Below are 20,989 nucleotides of genomic sequence, written 5' to 3' on the forward strand. Positions count from 1 at the left end.
GCGTTTTGGTGCAAGGAAGAAGGAAGATGTATGCAAGTGAGTGTATGCTACGGATGGCGGATATGGGCCACGAAAAGACACGGCCAGGAAACGGCCAAGACAATTTTCTCTTGATGTATACTTTATTATCAGACCATGACATTTAATGTCATTAATTGATCAGCGTTTGTTTGTTAGGTCTATTGCAGACTCTGTACAAGTTGATGATGGCTTCGTCCACCTCAGAAACCAATAACAAGGCATTGAGAGCAAAACAAACAGGCCCACAAGCCTCGGCTCGTGTGCATGACGACGCCACAGGATCAGCAAGTGAGACACCCCCATTCAGAGCAACACACATTCATGATGAAGCGAAAGTCTGGGGAATGGCTTGAACCCCGCACCGTGGACCGCAGTCGGACAAGGTTTACCTCGGGACGTACAAGAGAGGAGAGCCAAGTCCTATGCTGTATAACAAGGGCCCGGCTGTGAGTTGTCATTGCTTCTCAAGGTTTCAGTCAACAACCTTGTCTCTTGTCTTTTACTGTTTTTAATCATTAGCTGTCTCAAGAGCATACACAATGGATCTCAACAGAGTGCCTAGAAAGGTCTGGGAACATCCCGATCCTAAGAGCACCGCCATGTGGGCGTTTATGCAAGAGGCGAATAGACTACATGGGCTCAATCTCAAGGTGTGTCGAGGTGAATGGTGATAGTTCCTCTGCTAATATCGACTAGACCTTTGACGAACTGTATGAGTGGTCCTGTACTAAACGCAGTGACTTTTATGCTCAGCTTTGGGAATCTCAGAATTGGATCCATGAGGGGACTTATACTCATGTCGTCGATGAGTCTATCCCCATTACCAAGTTGCCGGCTTGGTTTCCAGGTATTCGCCTCAACTTTGCAGAGAACCTCCTCTGGACACGCCCTCAAGGCGGTGCTCCGGGAGATCATTCGACTCTTCACAAAGAAGACGACACTATCGCCATTACCGAGGTGCGCGAGGGCAACTCTTCTATCAATAATGTCACCTGGGGAGAGTTGCGGCGAAGAGTTGGCGCGACGGCGAGTGCTATGAGGCAGAGAGGCGTTAAGAAGGGAGACCGGATTGTCATGGTTGGTGCTCACTCTATCGAGACGGCGGTCATCTTTCTGGCTACGACATGGCTTGGATGTGTGTTTAGTAGCAGCTCGACCGATATGGGTGTTGGAGGACTACTGCAGAGAACAGTACAGATCGATCCCAAGGTGAGTGAGAGCATCTTGATGAAGCAATGCCACAAACCAACATATTCGCAGTTTGTCTTCTTCGACGATGGAGCCTTGTATAACGGCAAAGTCATTGACCTGCGAGACAAGATCTCCGGCATGGTTGAAGGAATGAATCAGTGTCCTTCATTTGAGAGCATCGTGGTTGTCCAACGCTTCGACGTCCCCAACGACACATCAAAGATTCCTCAGACTGAACGTCTCGAGACGTTTCTGTCTTCTGCGTCAACACCTCCCCCAATCGAAAGAGTCGGCTTCCAGGATCCCATGGTCATTTACTACTCTTCTGGAACTACAGGAACGCCCAAGGCCATTGTCCATGGTGTTGGACCCCTTCTCATCTCTGTTGGCAAAGAGGCCGTCCTCCATCGAGAGGTCACTCCCGAAGATGTTGGGTTACAGTACACCACAACCGGCTGGATCATGTACCTTGCCAGCGTCGCAAGACTCGCCTTTGGAGGACGTACAGTATTCTACGATGGCTCACCATTCGTACCAGATCGATCGATTCTGCTCCGTGTGGTGAAAGAGCAGCGCGTCACCCATCTCGGAATTAGCCCAAGGTGGCTAGGTGAGCTCATGAAAGCTGGTATCGTACCCCAGAAAGAAACAGACTTGAGCAGCTTAAAGTGGGTTGGGAGCACGGGAATGGTGCTGAAGGAACAAGTCTTTGAGTGGTTCTATGACGGGGCGTTTCCGAAGAGCGTCAAGCTGGCCAACTTTTCAGGGGGAACTGACATTGTGAGTTTCTCTGCATTCGTTAACTTGAATGACAACTAACCTTACTGTTCTTCTAGGCAGCCTGCTTCGTCATAGAGAATCCTCTGACGCCAATCTATGCTGGTGGTTGTCCAGGACGATGCCTCGGTACTCCCATGGCCATCTACCCATCCTCTCCGGACCCCAGCAAGCCCATCACCGCCGTCGCAGATGGAGAGCCCGGCGATCTAGTCGGCACCGGAGCCTTTCCCAACATTCCTCTCTTCCTCTGGAACGACACAAACCCAGCGCCTGGTGAAAAGTACACATCGGCCTACTTCTCTCGCTTCCCAGACGTTTGGTCACAGGGTGATTTTGCGGCTGTGCATCCCGTGACGGGGCATATTCACATTCTCGGCAGGTCTGATGGCGTACTGAATCCCAGTGGTATCAGATTCGGCAGTGCAGATATCTATGCTGTTCTCGAGGGAGGATTTGCAAAAGAGGTTGCTGAGAGTCTCTGCGTAGGACAGAGAAGACCTGAGGATCATGATGAGAGCGTGGTCTTGTTCTTGCTCATGAGAGAAGGCGTCAAATTTGATGCCGAGTTGGACAAGAAGATTCGAGAAAGGATTGCAAAGGAGTTGACAAAGAGGCATGTTCCAAAGTACATCTTTGAAGTGCCCGAGATCCCAGTGAGTATCTTAATCTCTCTTCTTACGTTGATAACTAACAATGATAGGTCACGGTCAACGGCAAAAAGGTCGAGTTGCCCGTCAAGCAAATCATCTCGGGACATACAATCAAGCCAAGCGGTACATTGTTGAATCCTCAAAGCCTAGACTTTTTCTACCAGTTCCAGAAGATTGAAGATGTTGTCAAGAGACAGGGGGGAGTGAGAGCCAAGCTGTAGTTCCTTGACATATAAACTAGATTGGAGTTGCATTAGGGGTATACTACAAATAAGGAGTCGTGATCATTCTGGATATGTCAACATAACCTCTCATAGCTCATCCTTATCCTTGGGAAACTTGCCCCCATTCACGCCATATCTCCACGCCATATACCCAAGCATACCTCCCACAGTTCCCAAGCCCAAACCCCCAACAGCACCTCTCCATCCCAAACCCTTGGCCGCCTGAGCACCGAGTGCAGCACCTACACCAGCGCCCACAACAGTCCAGTCATCCGTCTCCAACTGTCCCTTATTCTCCATGAGTCTCCAGCTCCGATCCTGCCACTCAATCTCCTCCCGGCCGTGCATACGGCCCAACGTCATGAGCGCCCCAAGACCCAAAGCTATCACCGTGCCCGTCGACGCAGACTGGATCAGCCGCGGGGTAAAGGCCAGCGCTGTAGCCTTGGGCCGGAGCGCGGGGATGAGCTGTCTTGTTGTTGTGATGCCTGCTGCGATGATGTTGCTTATTGTGATTGTTCGCGCGATTACGTGCGATGTGAGGATCGTGTGGGATAGACGCTGGTCCTCCGCGTAGGGAGTGTGGGGAAAGTAGCGCGACATGATGAGCGGTAGATGTTTTGTTCAAGTGGAAAGATGTTATCCCAGGTGTAGAGTAAGATGTTGTTTTATAACGTGATGTATCTCTGATAAGATGTTGTTCAAAAGCATCAAAAGAAACAGGCCATTTCCTTCTTTATAACCTCATGCCTCAAACCGCGTCATATCATCAAGCCACCCTCTCTCTCACTTCTCTCACTCAGCCCTACCTTTCTCCCCCGGTAATACAACCCACCCGCCCTCGGGCACCTTTCCAAGACCGAGCTGATGCTTCACGGGGTTTAATAAGCAGACCCCGATTGGTCCCGGAGGGATTAACACGCCGGGCTACCCCACCCGACGACCCGAGCTTCTGCAGCAAGTGGGGTCCGGGACGCGAGTGCGATGCGAGATTTGTGGGGCTTTGAGTCCAAAACACCAAGGGTTGGCATCACCAAGTGCGTGGCTGATTAGTGATTTCCTCCGTGCTTGATCATCATGGTTGTTCCGATCAATTGTCGGGTCTATTTACAATTATCCATGCCTTGTTCATGTACCCTTTTTGATGTGAATGCTGCATCAATCCCATGAATGCCTTCCCCAACGCCTATCCTATCCCAATGACAAACCCAGCCCATAATCATTCTCTCGATGGCTTTGTTACTCGTCGTCACTCATGTCCATCATGCTGTCTCCCTTTATCTCATCTTCTTCATCCTCCAGCACTGTCATTCTTCTTGATCTCCTCACCCTCCCCTTGCCTTTGTCCATCATCCCCCTTCCACCGCCTCTTCGCCCATTCACTTTGACCGAGGCTTCCATCTTGCGTTGTCCGAGTGCGTGCTCAAACTCGGCCAGGTCTTCTGCTTCAGACTCTGCAGCTCCATCAAGGAGTGCCGTCTCTTCGAGTGCCTTGTTGAGTAGTTCCGTCGCGATGCTGTCCTGAGGGCTTATCGCCAACGCCTCATGCAGCACTACTACCGCCTCCTCCGGTTTGTTCTGCTCCATCAGAATGAGACCCTTGGCGCTAAAGATAGCTGCATCTTTTCCCCCTTGTCTCAACACCTCGTCAAACTCGATCAGCGCTCGGTTAAAATGTCGTAATCGTCGGAATGCGTGTCCCAAGTTCGTCCGCGCTGCTAACCACGCCGACGGCTCGCTGTCTATATCCTCAGCGATCTTAAGCGCTGCGGAAAAGTACTGCGCCGCCTCCTTGGGCTTATCTTGGTGGTATTTGACAACACCCATCTCGTTGAGTAGCAGTGGATCCGTCTTGCACAGTCCGTACGCCGTCTTGAGAAACTCTTCAGCCAATGTCATATTGTTGAGAGCGTGATTCTGCATCCCCAAAAACACCTGAGGTAGATGAGTGCCCATGAACAGTCTGGCCGCCGTAGAGTAGGCCGATATCGCCTGGTCGTGCTCGCCTTCTGCCGCAAACGTATGCGCGAAGCCGATCCACGCAGGTCCAAAATGAGCATCCATCATGCTGGCTTTGCTAAAATACCGTCGTGCCTCAGGGATCTTGTCGATGGAAAAGTAGTAGATTCCGACTGCGAGCCATGAGCATGGCTCCTCGGGATGGTTGTCGGCCAGGTTGTGCGAGATGAGGAACAGCAGGTTCTTCTCCCTGAGCTCAAACAGACAGGCGAGATGCACCGGATAAACGCTAAAGTTGTACTTGTCCTCCTGGAGAATCGAATTTGTGATGGTCAACGCATCGCGGTAGCGGCATTGCGTGTAGAGAAGGTCTGCTCGTGCAAGCTGTAGGTCAGGGTTCGATGCCAGATGATAATGCGTCGAGAGGGAGTCGTAGGCCGTCTCGAAGGCTGCAGGGTTCCGGTACTTGGACAGTCGTGTAGTATACAGCATCTTTGTAAAATCAGCAGCCTCCTGAGATGACGACACATCCCCTGACACGTGGATCGAGTCAAAGTCGAGGCTCTCAAGGAACTGCCACTCTTCGTCTGGCGACAACAGCGAGTTGCCCATGAGCTGCTGAAACGCCTCAAAGCACTGCACATCTATGCGTACAGCATCCTTATAGCACTCCTTGGCACGGTCAAATGCATTCTGCTTGGCATAACAGATGCCACGCAGAAAGCACATGGCGGCCTCATACCGCCGATTCGCAGCCTCCTCGTCCGCGGCGTCGTCGCGGCGTCGCCCTTGGCGAGGCTGCGTCTTGCGCTTGTTGCTGGCACCGTTGGAGATGAGGTGCGTCGGGTTGCGGTCGCCCAGGACGGCGAGGGCTTCGTCAAAGCGAGACTGCTTGATGAGGCAATGGCCGGCGAGGTATCGACATGATGGGTTTCGGGAGATGAGGTCCTGACTGGAGAGGAATGCCTGGGCGCGTGTGTAGTTGCCTGTCGCAAAGTGAACTTGTGCGAGCCAAAATGCGTCAGTGTCATCGTCTACAAGACAAGGGCTTCGTCAGTATCCTTCATCAACAAGAGCCGGAGTCGACAGACTGGTCAATGCAAGCAGCTTGTCGCCGATAAAGATGGCCGACTCATATTGCGCCTTGTTGAGGGCATCCTGCCGCCACTCCCTCAGAAACTTTTCCATCCCTAGTTTAGTTCCTCGATATCATTGAGCAATCGATGGATGCACCGGCCTTTGCGGACAAACGTCGTGGGCTGCGGTTCGTTTTATCGTCGTTTGTTTTGGAAATGTCGTCAACACAGACATCCCACCAAAAGTCAACAACCACTCCCGTCGACACGCGCCAGGGAGCTAAGCGCGTTAAGGGTCTTCAGGCGGAAGCCACTAAGCCACAGCAGGCTTGTCTTGACCGTAGCGGGGTAGCTTCCAGTGGCAACAGCGACAGCCCCTCGCTGCGAACCAGAAAAAAAAGATTGAGTGGCGGGGGACGTATCAGAGGCCGTCAATTTGGCACTCGCCGATACAGGAGCCCTCGACTTTTACATCCATCTACTACGTACCTACCGTCAACATCTCCCTCATTCACCTTCAATTGACTTTCAAGATGGCCTCTGCTCAGCCTACCCGTTGGGCCGCTCTCGCCCGCGACACCAACGAGACCAAGATTCAGCTCGCCCTCAACCTGGACGGCGGCAGCTTTCCCCCGGACACCGACTCCCGTCTCCTCGATGATGGTGACAGCCATGCTTCCCAGGCCAGCAAGTCGCAAAAGATTGCCATCAACACTGGAATTGGCTTCCTCGACCACATGCTCCACGCTCTGGCCAAGCACTCTGGCTGGAGTCTGGCCATAAACTGCAAGGGTGATCTTCACAGTACGTTGATATTCCTGTCCGCCACCGGCCAGATGACTGATTGACTTTGCCTCTGTAGTTGATGACCACCACACCGCCGAGGATGTCTGCATTGCCCTTGGTTACGCCTTTGCCCAGGCCCTCGGTACTCCTACCGGTCTTGCCCGCTTCGGCTATGCCTACGCTCCTCTCGATGAGGCCCTCTCCCGCGCCGTCGTCGATCTCTCCAACCGTCCCTACAGCGTCGTCGAGCTTGGCCTGAAGCGCGAGTTCCTCGGCCAGCTCAGCACCGAGATGGTTCCCCACTGCATGCAGAGTTTCGCTCAGGGTGCCCGTATCACGTTGCACGTCCACTGCCTCCACGGTGACAACGATCACCACCGTGCTGAGAGTGCCTTCAAGGCTCTGGCTCTGGCTATCAAGGCTGCCATCACCAGGATACCGGGCAAGGAGGGTGAGGTGCCCAGCACCAAGGGTACCCTGAGTGCGTAAAAAGATGGGAATGGTTTAGGAGTTTGGGGCGATCAGTTTGGTTAGATTTAGACAATGGGGTGTTATAGGATCCAAGAAATGTCAAATTGGAATATGCACGATGCTTCAACAGCTCAGAGGCCCATGAATGGCACCTCCCACATAGCAAAAAAGTGAATCAGATGTAGTAACTCGTGGCACATCATCGTCTATTCATTTCGAATTCTTCCATCTTTTAAACCATTTCCCTCAACTAAGTTCGGTAATCACCGTTGATAGTCACATAGTCGTGGCTGAAATCACAGGTCCAGTGCACCGCCGACTTGTCACCGGTGCCCAGTCGGACAACGATCTCAAGGTCCTCCATTGCCAGGATCTCGCTCGCCCGCTCCTCATTGACCTGCTCAGGCTCACCATCCACCAGCAGCTTCAGCTCGGTTGAGCCGTCAGTGGGGACGAAAGAGACGTTGGTACGCTCAGGGACAATCTCGGGAACGTCGTTAATAGGCTGCCCAGGAGGAGAGATCAAGGCATAACCAGCGGCGCACAGAATGCGGCCCCAGTTGGCATCCTTGCCGTACAGAGCCGTCTTCACGAGGGGAGAAGTGGCAATGGAGCGAGCAACCTGGCGGGCTGCCTCCTCGGTTGCACTGTCGACAACACGAATAGTGACAAACTTGGTAGCACCTTCACCATCCCGAACAATGTACTTGGCCAGGTCGGCCGAGAACTCGGTCAGAAGACCCTGGAAAGCCTCAAAGTCAGGGGACTGCTCAGAAGCAATCTCCTTGCCACCGGCAGCACCGTTGGCCAGAAGAGCAACCGTGTCATTGGTAGAGCTGTCACCGTCAATAGTGATGGCGTTAAATGAGCGGTCCACAGCGTGTCGGAGCACATTAGGCATGACAGCAGGAGCAATAGGAGCATCGGTAGCCAGGACGGTGAGAAGGGTGGCCATGTTAGGGGCAATCATGCCCGCACCCTTGGTCAGACCAGCGATGCGGTACTCGACACCCGGTGAGGATGGCAGCTCGAAAGTTCGGGACATGAGCTTGGGGAAAGTGTCGGTGGTGCAGATAGCCTTTGCGCAGTTCAGCCAGTGGCTGTGGGAGTCACCAGCCTTGTGATACGCCATAGGGATGTGGTCAACAATCTTTTGAATAGGCAGCCTAGGACAGAGTCAGCCCATTGATGCCTCATTAGACTCAATTGAGAAAACAAACCTCTGGCCAATGACTCCAGTGCTCATGACGAGCGTAGAGTCCTCATCGCCAACCCTCTGGTCGGTGGTGCGGGCCATATTGGTAGCATCTTCAAGACCTCCGGTGCCGGTGACGGCGTTGGCGTTGCCCGAGTTAATGACGACGCTGCGAAGGCCAGCATTCTTCTTCTGCTGAAGAAGCTTGCGGCTAAAAGTCACAGGCGCGGCCTGGAACTTGTTCTTTGTAAAGACACCGGCAGCAGCGCAGGGACGGTCCGAGGAGATGATGGCGAGGTCGGGCTTGGAGGTGTTGCCGGGCTTGACGCCGACAAAGACACCCGAGGCGACGAAGCCCTTGGGGTACGTGCCCGTGGAGGGAATGTACTTGATCTTGGAGGCAGGAATGGGAGCCGCCCCAAGAGTGGTCGTCGCCGACGAGTATGCACGAGTGAACCTCTTCATGGCGCCTGATGCTCGATCTCGTCCCTGGTGTTGCTGGTTGAGAGCGGAGGTTTTTGGCTGGGGTCTGTAACTAAGGTTCACGAGCTGCGATAGCGGTATCGCAGCGATCGACTCCCTGTGGCTAGGCGTGACTCAAGCCAGTAGAAGAGCAACCAGGCTGACTAGGTTCATGGTGGAAAAAGCAAATGCAGCATTTTGTGACTCTTGAAGGTTTTCCATCATGAAATGCTAGATTTCATGCAAGGGAGAATTAATTCTGATGCTCAAGAGAGCTGTGTCTGACGTGCTGTCATAAAGGTAATCCGCTCATGTTGGTTCACTGAAGAAATGTGGCTCAGTGAGTGGCTCACTTGACTGTCGTGTGCCTGCCTGCAGTTAAGGTTGTTCATGCCCGTGGTGCCCGTGCCCGGCCCGTGACTTTCCCACGCTGCTCTGCTGCCTCTGCCTGTTGCGGCTGGAATTCGCCTGGCTGCCTGTGGGTTTGACAGTGGGTTTGGTGGATATCGAATTTCCGAGCAATGGAGATTTCGCCTTCCCAGCCAGTTTTCAAGAGCACTGCAGTCAAGAAGAATGATCGGGAGTATCTTATTTTGATAGATACATTCACAGGAACATGATACCTCAAATCAATGAGCTGTACTAATTAACCATATCGTAAAACAAAAGAGCATCTGTTTACCTTTAGCCGTGCTGTAGAGTTTTGCTGCTCGTGAAAAGGCAATCTGTTTGAGGAGGCTGGGAGTGGAGAGGTGGATCTCCACTGGTGCCTGGCCGCGGCTGAGCCCCAGCCCCCCAATCAATTCACTCGCGTTCCTGCCTTGGTGCCTTAGGTAATCTGCCCAGGTGGTCCGTGCGCAGCCGCTCCAGATTCTCTATATAACGCGAGCTTCCCTCCCGCCATTTCAGTCTTCTTTTTTTCCTTTCTTCTCCATCCAAGTGCAAGGGCGTTTTCCTTCTCCGTGAAGCGATAAGCTGAGAGAGGAATTTTGCTAGTTGAAAACTATACACTGACCGCTCCTCATTGGGTTCGCCTGGTGAGGGAATTTTTGGAGCTCTTCTTTTCCCTGTGGGAGATTTTTCTTTCATTGCGAGTTGTCCTTGATGGATGGTCGTGAAGAAGGAAGTTGGTGTGAAGCGATGGATTCGCGTCGCGGGCAACGGGCTGCCCGAATGAATCGTTCATGTCGAGATGTTGCGCAGTGTCTGGTAGAGACGTGAAGAATGTCTTGAAATGAATGACTGGCGTTACTGCTTGATCGGCTCAGAGGTAAATGGCCTCCAGGCCCAGCCCAATCCGCGACTGCGCGGGTCCCATCTACCTCCAGCTGCTCTCCATCTCACGAACAGTATGACGTCTTGTTCTGCTTGATAGCCTCGTCCTTCCTCGTCTGTCTTCCTCGTCTGTCTATCCATGCCAGGGCGAGCGCTTCTTCGCTCCGAGTTCAATGCCATTGTTCTGCCTTCGCTGCCTGCCTGCCAAGCTGTGCGACCGGGTCCAACGGCGAGATGCATCAAACAATAGCCTGTAACGTGACGAGAAGGCTCATCTGAACTGTAAATACCATCATCTCTGATTCAAGACCCATCTCGTAAAGAATCTCATCTCTCGTCGTCTCCCATTCAAAGTGACATGGGGCTTTGGCTCCTGGTGAGGCTCTGCCACCCACGTCTCTGCTAGCGCGGGGCATTTCTCCAGTCAATCCTGAGCCGGGGACCATTATTTTCGAGTGACTCAAAGCGTCGACTCTCACGACTTGCACAAAAAATCACACCCAACGACGTCGCGAGGTCGTTATTTACGGCAAATTTTTTACAGAATTCTTAACTACAGTCTTAAATAGATCGCACACCTCTGTTATCGGGACCTGCTACTGCAATCGTCGACGCGCACGGCGCTGAATCTCCACCGCACCGAGTTGCCCCGCCTCGAGCAACCACATTCCCTCGACTTCACAACCCACCAGTCGCAACTTCTCCAGAAACACACATGGCCACTGAAGCTGGTGGGCCGGCCCCCGCGCCGCAGGTGACGGATAAGAAGGAAAAGAAGGAGCAGGCCAAGGGTCAAGGCAAGGACCAGCAGCCAGCCGCGGCCGGCGAGAAGAAGCTCACCAACGCCGAGCTCAAGAAAAAGGCCAAGGAGGAAAAGGCCGCCAGGAGAGCCCAGGCCAAGGCCTCGCAGGCTCCTCAAGGACCTCCTCAAGGCGGACATTCGCAGGCGGGCTCCTCTGAGGGCAAGGGCAAAGGGAAGCCCAAGCAGGATGGGCAGCATGGTGGAAGTGGTGCTAAGCTCCCTCTGCGACCGGCCACGACGGCGGCTGTGGTCAAGGATACGAAGCCCACGATACCAGACTGCTTCAGCCATCTGTCTATGGCGCGGCGGATAGACATGACGCACGCTGACAAGGACGTCAACCCTGCTGTGCTGGTTCTCGGAGAGCACATGAGCGCCTTTGCCATCAGTGATAGCATCACTCGACTCGAGGCGACTCTACTAGCCTTCCAAAAGGTATGCCACACTACCTCTGCACTCATGACCAGACTCTAACCATCCCCAGGTCATCGAGTCTTACACAACCCCCCACGGCTCAACTTTCTCGCGCCACTTCACCTCGCACGTCCTCAACCCTCAGATCGAATACCTCACAGCATGCCGTCCCATGTGCTTCTCCATGGGAAACGCCATCCGATGGCTCAAGCTCCAGATCAGCAAGGTCGACATTGACCTGCCTGACTTGGACGCCAAGAAGCTCCTCTGCGAGTCCATCGACAACTTTATCCGCGAGCGCATCGCCCTCGCCGACTATGTCATTGTCAAGACCGCCGCCGATATGATCGCCGACGGAGACGTCATTCTCACCTACGCTCAGCACAACCTCGTTGAGCGTACCCTGCTCCGGGCTCGTCTTACTGGAAAGAAGGGCTTCCGTGTCATTCTTGTTGATGACCCCTACGAGCGTGTGGGCATCCACCTCGCAAAGAGACTCGCGGCCGCTGGTATTCAGGTCGCCTACTCCTCCGACCTCGGCGCCCTACGCACCCACCTCTCCGAGGCCACTCAAGTCCTCTTAGCCGCCGAAGCCATCTTCAGCAACGGCGCCATGTACGCCCGCGCAGGTTCTTGCGACATTGCAACGGCAGCAACAGACCTAGGCGTCCGCGTCGTGGCCCTATGCGAGACCATCAACTTCACGGAGCGAGTCTCGATCGACTCGCTCACCTACAACGAGATCGACCCCGAGCGGTGCACCGACGTAGGCTTCCGCCTGCTGTTCGACACCACCCGGGACAAGTACATCTCGGTGGTTGTGACGGAGCTGGGCAATTCATCGGCGACTTCTGTCCCGGCCATTCTAAGAAAACTAGAGGAGCTGTAGGACTTTTCCAAATCGAGTAAACAAACAAAAATGGGATTGAATGAAGCCTGGTATTAGATGAAGCGGCGTCTTTGCTTTGTTTGAAGTGGCAGTCAAATCATTAGAGAAACCCGCAAGAGTGCAACTCACAGATTCTCATGTGCGTGACAGGGTGTAAATGGCATTCCATGTCCGGGTCCAGTGATTGTAGTCCAGTAAGCAGTTTGAGTGCATTCAGGACTTAATTCCATCATATCATGACCTCACGTAGAGCCATCTTGTGCTTGAATCCCAACGTCCCATTTCGACGCTTCTATTTCCCAGTATCGCAAATATACAGATAATCCTATCTCATCATCGTCCATCTTCTCTAGACGAAACACTTTGTGTGTCCCATATCTTTGCTTTCCCTTTTACTCGGTTCCCCAAATCAAGCCTCGGCCTGCTCCGCGTCCCGCTGGGCCTTGCGCGCCCGCTTCTCGAGGAGGAGAGCCTTGCGATCGTTCAGCGTCGCGGTCTGTCGGTCGTCGACGCCCTGGAGCCAGTATCCGAAGCTGGCGCCGCCGAGGGCGTACACGGGGTAGGCCCAGAGGGAGCCCTTGTTGAAGAAGGGTCGCATCTCGATGCCGACCTGCCAGAAGCGCACGGCGAGGCCTTGTAATCGGGTTAGCTGGACATTCTCTGGCATTTCCCTCCTCCGAATTCTAGTTGTAGCGAAGAAGCATTGGCTCCTCGGTCCGATCGGCTGGGGTGGGCATATTGACGCAGGTTCAGGACGTACCGAAGGTGCTCCAGAAGGCGATACGGTGCACCATGGTGGGCAATTGACCGTCGGGTAGTCGAACTTTTGGTATAGAACGGGCTTCTCGGGGTCTCGTCCGGCTACGAGGGTTCGTGGGCGTGTGGTTGTGGCGGTTTGCGGCTCTGCCGAGATGGAGGGTGAGGTCGTGATCTTGAAGATGCGTCGGCTCAAGCTCAATTGCAGCCGAGTTGATTGGTCACGGCTTGGGTCACGTGAGGTTGAAGTCCCGCTCAGTTTTGTCTACCCTGCACTTTTCGATGTTGTGAGACTTGCTTCCTCTTGATAGGTTTTAATGATATTTTAAATCAATGATTTGCTGTTCAATTATTCCATCTATATAATATAGGAAGTGCACATAATCTAAATTTGTGGTGAGGTTATGAATGAATCACTCTCTACCTCCTGTTGGTCTTCCACCAGTTCTTTAACACCACGGCTCTCCTCCACTCAAGTGCACAGGGTGAACCAAGTCTAAACACGGACCATTAAAAATAACCAGAAGAGAAGTATGTAATCAGAGTGAAGAATAGTTCATCTCTTTCTCTACAAGAATCTAGACTCTATATGTAGTCATAATCATCACAATGATGAAATCTGCAATCGAGGCCAACACGCTGTAGCTCAAAACGCCCAATGCAAACTCCCTGCTATGCAATCAAACCACTCAGTCTAGCAAGCTCCTCTCTGCTCCTCCTGGGTAAGGTGGTGGTGCTGCAGAGGGCGTCGAGTTCTCTAAGTAACGTCGCGACGGCTCTACCCCTGAATTGGTCGTCCACTGCGCCGTCTTGGCAATCATCTTGGGAATGTACTGCTGAATAAAGGATTCACTGTAACTGTTAGCACTTGTCCTCGGGTCAGGAATGATGCAACTTACGTGTAATAGCTGTGTTCTGCGTTGTGAACCGTCACGAGATTGTGTGCCAGCTCGTGAGCCAAGACCACCCACCACCAAGTCGCCACCTCTGCCTTGGCCTGTCCAGTCTTGGTCTCAATCTGCGCAGCGTGAAGCTGAAGGAAGAATCTAAAGTTGCAAAAGATGCTGCCTCCCGAGTTGAAGGCGATAGTGCCGCCCTTCTCGTCGTAGAAAATGTGCAGAACCTTGGGAGACAGCGAGTAGACGTTGCCGACCTCGGTCAGGAGGCTGGAGAAGATGTTGACGTTCTGGATGTGTTTCGCCAGGAACTCGCTAGGTTCCTTCAGATCCTTGGACATAAAGACCTTCATGCCGTTGGCCGTCTCGGCTAGGAATGTGATGTTCTGCGCAGGTGTCTTGTCGCAGTACGTCGCCTGCTCCTTGACTTGGTTGACCTGAGGTTCCGAGAAGACACTATTAGATCCGTACGCTCGGGTAGACTTGACGGCATTGAGCAGATTCTGCTGTACGACAGCGGGACTTGTCACTCTTCCCTCATCCTGCGGTCGCTTGCTTGTATCGGCTGCACCACTACCAGATCCACTGCCAGATGACTCGGCTTCCTTGGGCTTGTCCAAGAACTTGTCCAACTGCTGGTGTGAGCCCTCGCCGTTCTGGTCAGCAGTATCGAAGCCCAGTCGGCGAGTCAAGTTGGAGAACAGTCCTCCACCCTTTCTCGCTTGCTGGTTCCGGGAAGGCTTCGTGTCCTCTGGCGAATCCCAGGAACCTGGCATCGTTGGACCAAGGGGTTCCGGCACCCTCGTAGCCTCGCGCGCAGCCGCAGCCGCAGCCGCCGTCGCCTCCGCCCCCTTAGAGCTCCACTGTTGCTCTCTCTCCTGGATCTGGCGTTGCTCCTCTTCTAGTGCCTTTCGCCTTTCTTCCTCAGCAATTCTCGCTTCAGCAGCCTTGGCTCGTAGGATTCGGTCGACATTGTATCCACGAGCTCTCAGGCCGTAGAGATCTAGAGTAAGGAATGGCTCAAAGAAGAGGTAAGCTTGCTGGTTCGGTCGGTTTAGGAGCATCTGACAGATGGCTTGTCCGACCTGATACATGTCCGGCTTTGCCTCATCAGCCACATACAGAATCCAGCCGGTACTGGTTCTGTTGCTCGCAGCTGATCGTTTCTCAGTGTGAGTTTGAGTGTGGCCCTTGAGGGTTCTTCTCAGCGCAACCGAACGAACAATCTCAACGGTGAGATTCTTGTCCAGCCACTTTGCGTCATGTTTGATAATGTCGCGTCGGTAGTTTGCGTACTCAAAGAGGAAGATCTTGGATCTCTCAATGACATGCTTACGAAGGCTCATAGCCGTCTTTTGCCTGTCGCTGTGTGGACCAATTTTAATGTCCTCCTGAACGATGCTACTCAGCTTCTGAGCTCCAAGGGAAAGATAGAAGACTTCGAGGGCGTCCTCTTCCGGCGCACAGATGAGCCGGTCCTTGAAGAGCCGATAGCTGATGATGTCGTCGAGAATCACAATCTGGCTAGCAGAAGCAAGCTGATACTGTCTGATGGGCTCATCTTCATCCTCCAAGTCGTCCGACTTGCCCTTGGGGGCCGCCAGCTCCTTGTATGCAAGAAGGAAGGGAGCTGCCCGCATCTTTCTCCAAAGTTCCCGATCACGTTGGAGCATCGGTGATGCATCTGCCAGGGACTTGAGGAGGTCAAGGTACTTCTCTGAGCTCTGGAGAACACCAAGGAGGCGAGCCGGTTCCGTGCATGCCATATGTGCAACCTCCAGCTTGGTAGGTTCACTCTTGGCACCGCACTGGAACAGGAACGCATTCGCATCGGGACTGAAATTGACAAAGTCAAAGATGTCGCCGTACGTGGACGAAGTTCCCAGATAGACTCGAGAGGGATTGACGTGAGCGATCTTGGACACTGATTTCTCATTTGACCGTGACGTTCGAGTAATCGGGACAATAGGGGCATGTCGTAACTTGGCTATGTTGTTTTCACCCAGCTCCGTCATTCGAGATGCAAAGTAGCTGAATAGAACAACGGCCTTCTTGTGGTCCTCAGGAGGCGAGGCCAACAGGCGATTCGTGCACTCTACCATGGGCGGATCCCTGGCCACACCGAATTTCTACCCAAGTTAGTTGATGCTTCTTTCGGAATTGACTATAGACTTACGATGGCGTGGTCGTGCAGGTCTTTCCTCAGAACGTTAAAGCCAAGAATAGCAGCTCGTGGATTGTAAAAACATTGCGAAGGCGGGACGAGACGAGTGCTGCCTTCAAGGGGCATAATCGCCTTCGAGCTGTCGCCGAGATGGAAAGACGCGTATCCATTGATTTGATGATTGGCAAGGAAGTAGGTCATAGAGGAGACTCGCAACGCCTCATCCTTGCCCGCCATCATCTCAACAAGTTCGGGAACTGAAGGATGAGGTCGCAGTCCAAGAGAGTTGAGAAATCTGGCCTCCTGGCTGCTTGGACGATAGCTTCCAGGAGGGCCAGGCCACTGTAGGATAGGTAGCTGCAAAGCACGGAGCGAGTCTTTGGGCTCAAAGAGTTCCGACACCTTGTATCGTGTCTCTGACGCTTTGGTAGGCTCCATACCTTTGGGCCCAGCCTCGGCTGGACAGAAGCGCGTCTGTCGCAACTTGATCAAGTCCTGAGCTGGGATATCATCCCGAACTGAAGCCAAATACTTGATGAGCTCGACATGACTCCACTTCTGTTCTCCTGTCTCATTCGAGGCGTTGAGAAGTCTGGTGAAAATGGTCTCGAGATCGACAGTCTTTCGGACACCAATCACCACCAAGAATTTCTCCTTGATCTTCTCACAGCCCTGGATGACGGGGAGATCATCGAAAAGCTTGACGGAGGGGAAGAATGATTCTGTGGGCTTCCTCATGCCTTGTTTAGTGGGCACCACGGTATTGGCCTGAAGTAGTGAGACAATAGTAGTCCTTGCAGTTGCAGTTGAGTTCTCAAAGTTCTTGGCAAGCACAGTCAAGACCTGAACGGCGAACTTGGGTGACTTTGTGAGGCTCTCATCTTCAGATCTGGCAGCACCAGTCTCCAGAAGGAATCTCAGCCAAGGCAAAATCTCCAACGGCTCCCATCCAAGAGCCTGCAACTCTGAAGAACTAGAGTTGGCTGTGAGTGCGTGAGGGATGGTGGTCGGTGGAATAGGCAAGCTTGTGGGAATCCTGTTGGCAATGAGATGGTTTTTGATGCTCCCAAGGGCGATGATCTCGCCCTGTTCACCATCATCACTCATCGTACCAACGGCGACTTCCAGGAGGGCATCTCGGCTGCCAGGATCAAGTTCACCAGTGAAGCTCTTTTTGCCAGCCCAGCTGATGAAGTTTATCAACTGGACTTTGTTCATGGCTTTGGTCTCCAACTCTTTCTTCACATCGGTGACGGTGATGTGTGAAATAAGACCAAAGTCGATGAGTTTCTTGACAAACGGGACATCCACCATCTCCTTAGGGATCACTGGGATGCTGTCGATGAATTTGCTCATCTCCTCTGAGGCAATGCGAACATCTGCGGTCTGCAGAACACCCCGACTTGAGTAGGTCTCGATCGAAGCCTTTCTAAAGCAGATCCAGAATGCCTCCTCGATAATCTGGCCGACCTGCCCACTCGGTGTTGAGTCGCCGAACGTGAATGTCTTGAGAACATGTAGAGCCTCGGGCATGAATTTGGCAATGACAGCTGGAGAGAACTTGGTCTCCTTGTCCATGGCCTGCTTGATTCGACTGCGAAGATCACTCATCTCGTTGGCAAATGCCAGTCTGGTTATGATTCCTGCAGCTCGAAGGATCTCGACGTTCCACGTCCTCACCCATCGAGCGTTCAAATCGATAGCCTCTCTTTCTACAGTTGGAATAACCGACGGAGCTGAAATGTGCAGTCCAGCTCCAGTGGTTTGCATGGTGGGAAAACCGATAAAGATACGTCCACCAGGCTTTTTGCTCGGAAGTACAGATGCAAAGACATCTGTAGCCTTTCCGAGTGCCCCTGAAGACGCAGCATCTTGAGAAGCTTGGGCTTCATCATAAGACGAAGTCAGAATGCCAATCTTTGTTGTTTTTGGCGGGGGCTTCTTTGTAGCTCGCTCTAGTTCAGCTGCAAAGGAGGCTTGTACACTTGTCCGAATGTTTGCAGAAGTCGCCCGGAGGAAGATGGTCGACGTCGAAAGCTTGGTCACATCCTCAGAGATTGTTGCTTGTGCTGCATTCTCCTCATTTTGTGCCTTGGACCTAAGTCCAGCTTGTGATGCAGTTGATGTGAGTCTTGCAAAAAAGGATCTCAGTGAGGGCGCTTCGGCGGCGCCGTAGGAATCTGTAGATTTCGTAGTGGTCGCCGCAGCTTGGGGTTTCCAACCGATAGCAGCCATGTATGACGCATCAATTTGTGTGCTGGTCCTGTCCACGCTCACAACCTTCATAAGGCCATCCTTTGTCCTTGCCTCAAGGTCTCGCGGCAGGGGCAGTTCCACGCTGGGAGATGACTTCTTCTTGAGGGCCATGATTTGATAGTCATCGATCCAGAATTCAATCTGCTCCAGTGCTACAAAGGTCAAACTCGTCGCCAGAAATTGACTGACGGAGAGCAGATTCGGTAGAGGCGTCGTGGTATTTCGATAGTCCAGGACAAAGGTAGTATGATGGGTTGATTGATCTGCTGGTAGCTGAGACTTTTTCGTGAATAAAGCATTCCCCTTCCAGTAGAATGCCATGGCCTCGCTCCCGGAGCTGACGAATGGCTCCTCGCAGTCTGCAAAGACACTGTAGAAACCGACACCGAAAGCACCAATCTTTGTCTCGTCCGGATTTCCCTCGGCGATTCGCTTTAGTCTTCCCCAGTCGGTCTTGGTAAATGGCTGGCCATCGTTCTGGACAACGAGTCGGCGGAGGGTATGGTTTGACAGGACATGCTTCAGGAGGTCGGATCGGTTCGTAGTGCTGGGTAGGGGTACTGATGTCGAAGGAAGTGTCTCCCACTTGACGCTCACGGTCTTTGCTTGGGCATCGGCGGCGTTTTGGATGAGTTCTCGTAATGTCGTCCATTCTCCAGAGTATCTCGCAAGAACCTTGTCGATCAGGGCTCGGGTATCGACAGTAACGGCTTCTTCGTCCTCGCCATCCCGCATAGCGGCGGCCCGTAATCTTGAGTAGTCCATCGCTGGGACAGCTTTCGTTTCTTGGTTGTGTATGGATCAAATTCGCATTCTCGACTCTGGTTTATATAGAAATATCCCGACCGGAAGATACCGATTAGCCAGGCAGACAGAAAGTATCACAACGCCCGCCTAGAGAGGTGGTTAGTCTCAACATCTTTGTCGTAGTTCGGAAGCGTGGGCACAAGGCAGACAAGAGCTACGTATGCAAGTAACACGTATCGCAAAGGCGATAAAGGTGGTAAGAGGGCTCTTTGTGATATGGAGGAAGAGGATAGAAGTATGGAAGGTCAAAGAAGAGCTCCGGACTGTGGCGAAGCGGCGTCGTCGTTGATGATGAGGAGCCCAGATGACCACTTGGTGCCCGTGGTTGAGACACCTCAAGTCCCAAGGCTGCCGCAAGGAGGTCCCTGGAGTGACGTTGTCCACTGTCTTGGGATGAAAAGCAGCCAATCACGACAGCCACCGCCACTATTGTCATGGGAGATTTAGTGGCATTGGGGCAGCCTCGCCGCTAAAATTCACTGTCATCATTGGACGCTGGGGCCCATCAACCCGGTGGGTGTTCGGGGGCGAGCTTCTCAAGTGCCGGGGTCCCTGGATGCTTGTCCGAACTCCAAACGCATTTGACGACAAGGGGAATGAATGGGTTGCTTTGAGTCAAGTTGATTCTTGGTTGACGGCAACCTTTACAATGATAATGATGCTGAGACTTGGTCTTTGTCATTAACAATGACTACTAAGTAGCTGCTCTAAGATGGAAAAAGCAAATGTGACTGCTGCAACATTAAAGTGGTAAATGGATATATCCTGGACAAGCTTGGAAACATCGGATGCTTCACATCATGTTTTCTGTGGCTCATGATGTTATGCTCATAGCTGGAGGCCAAGTTGTTCTTCTAAGCATATTATTGCGAACCTTACGGCTTCTGAGAATGTGAAACTTGGTGTTCACCTCAACGACGCAACTCTTCAGTCTCGATATATTGCCTCACCTGAACTCGCTTGCAAAATGTGATTGACTCTTGACTTGAATAAAGAACTCCGGTACTAGGAATAATTGCGCTTTTGGCGTTTGTGCTGTTGTGAATGGGTATCGTATAATTTGAGCCTTGGCCCCTTAGTCTCGTCGACGGGGCCTGGGGCTTGAACTGCGTCTGCGATGGTCTCTTGACCTTGATCGTCGGCGGTCCCTGCCCCCATCTCTTCGTCGTCGATCACCTCCTTCGTCGGCCTCATCCTGGTCACGACCGCGACGATGTCTGCGCTCATCTCGATCCCGATTCCGCTCTCTGGGTCTATCCTCGTCTCTGTCTCTGTCGTGATCACGGCTCCGACTCCTTCTGTGCCTCCTGTGGCGACGCTCGCGGTCTCGGCTTCGACTTCGACTTCTGTGTCGCCTCCTTTCCCGCCTCTCAGAATCATCATGACGCCGCGAACGTTCCCTCTTTCCGTCCGCAGGTTCCTCGTCGCCTGGTGGCCCGCTCGCCGGTCCCATTTGTCGCTTGTCCCCGACTTGGACTGCGTTTGCGCCAGAACTATTCCGCACAGGAGGAGGGAGCCCCAGAGCTAAAGCCATGGCATCTTCCTCGGCCTCCTTGACCTTTCGCAGTTCCTCTTTGCGTTCCCTCTCGCGACGCTCCTCTTCCGTCTCGCCAGTCTCGTCCTTTCCTGATTCGTCATCGGCTTTGGCGTACCAGTTGAGATCGCGGCCCTTTTGCCATCGTCCGACGGGGGCCTTGAGGCTGTGTCCGAGGTAGTTTTCGCGGTGGCTGGAACTTGCGACTTCGTCCCAGCTGAAGTTGACGCCTCCTCTGGACCCAGACTTGCGGATGCTGGAGAGCAGGTCCATGATGGAAGTGGGATTCGGTGGTGACGAATATGAGAGGTGTTCTTATGGACGCGCGCAAACCGTTTGTTGTTGTCGAGATTGTAATGTTGGTTTGAAAGTTGAAAAGTC

General features: G+C 53.0%; 8 protein-coding genes across 8 annotated transcripts; 3 read left to right on the top strand and 5 right to left on the bottom strand.

Moving 5' to 3' along the window:
• Positions 1-560: 560 nt before the first annotated feature.
• Positions 561-2,863, top strand: NECHADRAFT_101654 (uncharacterized protein; the record flags this gene model as incomplete). The annotated part of the gene is made up of 5 exons (XM_003050048.1): positions 561-671; positions 718-1,230; positions 1,282-1,992; positions 2,049-2,645; positions 2,693-2,863. The coding sequence occupies 5 exons, from the start codon at positions 561-563 to the stop codon at positions 2,861-2,863; spliced, it is 2,103 nt and encodes a 700-aa protein (XP_003050094.1).
• Positions 2,861-3,526, bottom strand: NECHADRAFT_102829 (uncharacterized protein). Its single transcript, XM_003050438.1, has one exon. The coding sequence runs from the start codon at positions 3,467-3,469 to the stop codon at positions 2,954-2,956; it is 516 nt and encodes a 171-aa protein (XP_003050484.1). The 5' UTR covers positions 3,470-3,526; the 3' UTR covers positions 2,861-2,953.
• Positions 3,527-4,063: 537 nt separating this feature from the next.
• On the bottom strand, positions 4,064-6,013 carry NECHADRAFT_63655 (uncharacterized protein; the record flags this gene model as incomplete). The annotated part of the gene is made up of 2 exons (XM_003050439.1): positions 4,064-5,859; positions 5,917-6,013. The coding sequence occupies 2 exons, from the start codon at positions 6,011-6,013 to the stop codon at positions 4,106-4,108; spliced, it is 1,851 nt and encodes a 616-aa protein (XP_003050485.1). The 3' UTR covers positions 4,064-4,105.
• Positions 6,014-6,434: 421 nt separating this feature from the next.
• Positions 6,435-7,176, top strand: NECHADRAFT_48539 (uncharacterized protein; the record flags this gene model as incomplete). Its single annotated transcript, XM_003050049.1, has 2 exons — positions 6,435-6,705; positions 6,764-7,176. The coding sequence occupies 2 exons, from the start codon at positions 6,435-6,437 to the stop codon at positions 7,174-7,176; spliced, it is 684 nt and encodes a 227-aa protein (XP_003050095.1).
• Positions 7,177-7,408: 232 nt separating this feature from the next.
• NECHADRAFT_96275 (uncharacterized protein) lies at positions 7,409-8,818 on the bottom strand (the record flags this gene model as incomplete). The annotated part of the gene is made up of 2 exons (XM_003050440.1): positions 7,409-8,324; positions 8,379-8,818. 2 exons carry the CDS (start codon positions 8,816-8,818, stop codon positions 7,409-7,411), a joined length of 1,356 nt encoding a protein of 451 aa, XP_003050486.1.
• A 2,011-nt stretch (positions 8,819-10,829) lies between these two features.
• Positions 10,830-12,301, top strand: NECHADRAFT_63657 (uncharacterized protein). Its single transcript, XM_003050050.1, has 2 exons — positions 10,830-11,327; positions 11,377-12,301. The coding sequence occupies exons 1-2, from the start codon at positions 11,190-11,192 to the stop codon at positions 12,193-12,195; spliced, it is 957 nt and encodes a 318-aa protein (XP_003050096.1). The 5' UTR covers positions 10,830-11,189; the 3' UTR covers positions 12,196-12,301.
• Positions 12,302-13,640: 1,339 nt separating this feature from the next.
• Positions 13,641-19,032, bottom strand: NECHADRAFT_84864 (uncharacterized protein; the record flags this gene model as incomplete). The annotated part of the gene is made up of 3 exons (XM_003050441.1): positions 13,641-13,803; positions 13,851-15,976; positions 16,024-19,032. The coding sequence occupies 3 exons, from the start codon at positions 19,030-19,032 to the stop codon at positions 13,641-13,643; spliced, it is 5,298 nt and encodes a 1,765-aa protein (XP_003050487.1).
• A 988-nt stretch (positions 19,033-20,020) lies between these two features.
• On the bottom strand, positions 20,021-20,881 carry NECHADRAFT_84865 (uncharacterized protein; the record flags this gene model as incomplete). The annotated part of the gene is made up of 2 exons (XM_003050442.1): positions 20,021-20,079; positions 20,569-20,881. 2 exons carry the CDS (start codon positions 20,879-20,881, stop codon positions 20,021-20,023), a joined length of 372 nt encoding a protein of 123 aa, XP_003050488.1.
• Positions 20,882-20,989: the final 108 nt, after the last annotated feature.

Source organism: Fusarium vanettenii (genome assembly GCF_000151355.1).
Source record: "Fusarium vanettenii 77-13-4 chromosome 9 genomic scaffold NECHAsca_6_chr9_2_0, whole genome shotgun sequence".
In the NCBI taxonomy this organism is placed as follows: domain Eukaryota; kingdom Fungi; phylum Ascomycota; class Sordariomycetes; order Hypocreales; family Nectriaceae; genus Fusarium; species Fusarium vanettenii.

Excerpts from the sequence above, each read along its gene's own strand:
- NECHADRAFT_102829 (XM_003050438.1), bottom strand. The coding sequence starts at position 3,469 with ATGTCGCGCTACTTTCCCCACACTCCCTACGCGGAGGACCAGCGTCTA.
- NECHADRAFT_63657 (XM_003050050.1), top strand. The coding sequence starts at position 11,190 with ATGGCGCGGCGGATAGACATGACGCACGCTGACAAGGACGTCAACCCT. Across the intron at positions 11,328-11,376 it reads CTCTACTAGCCTTCCAAAAG|GTCATCGAGTCTTACACAAC; the intron begins GTATGCCACACT and ends AACCATCCCCAG.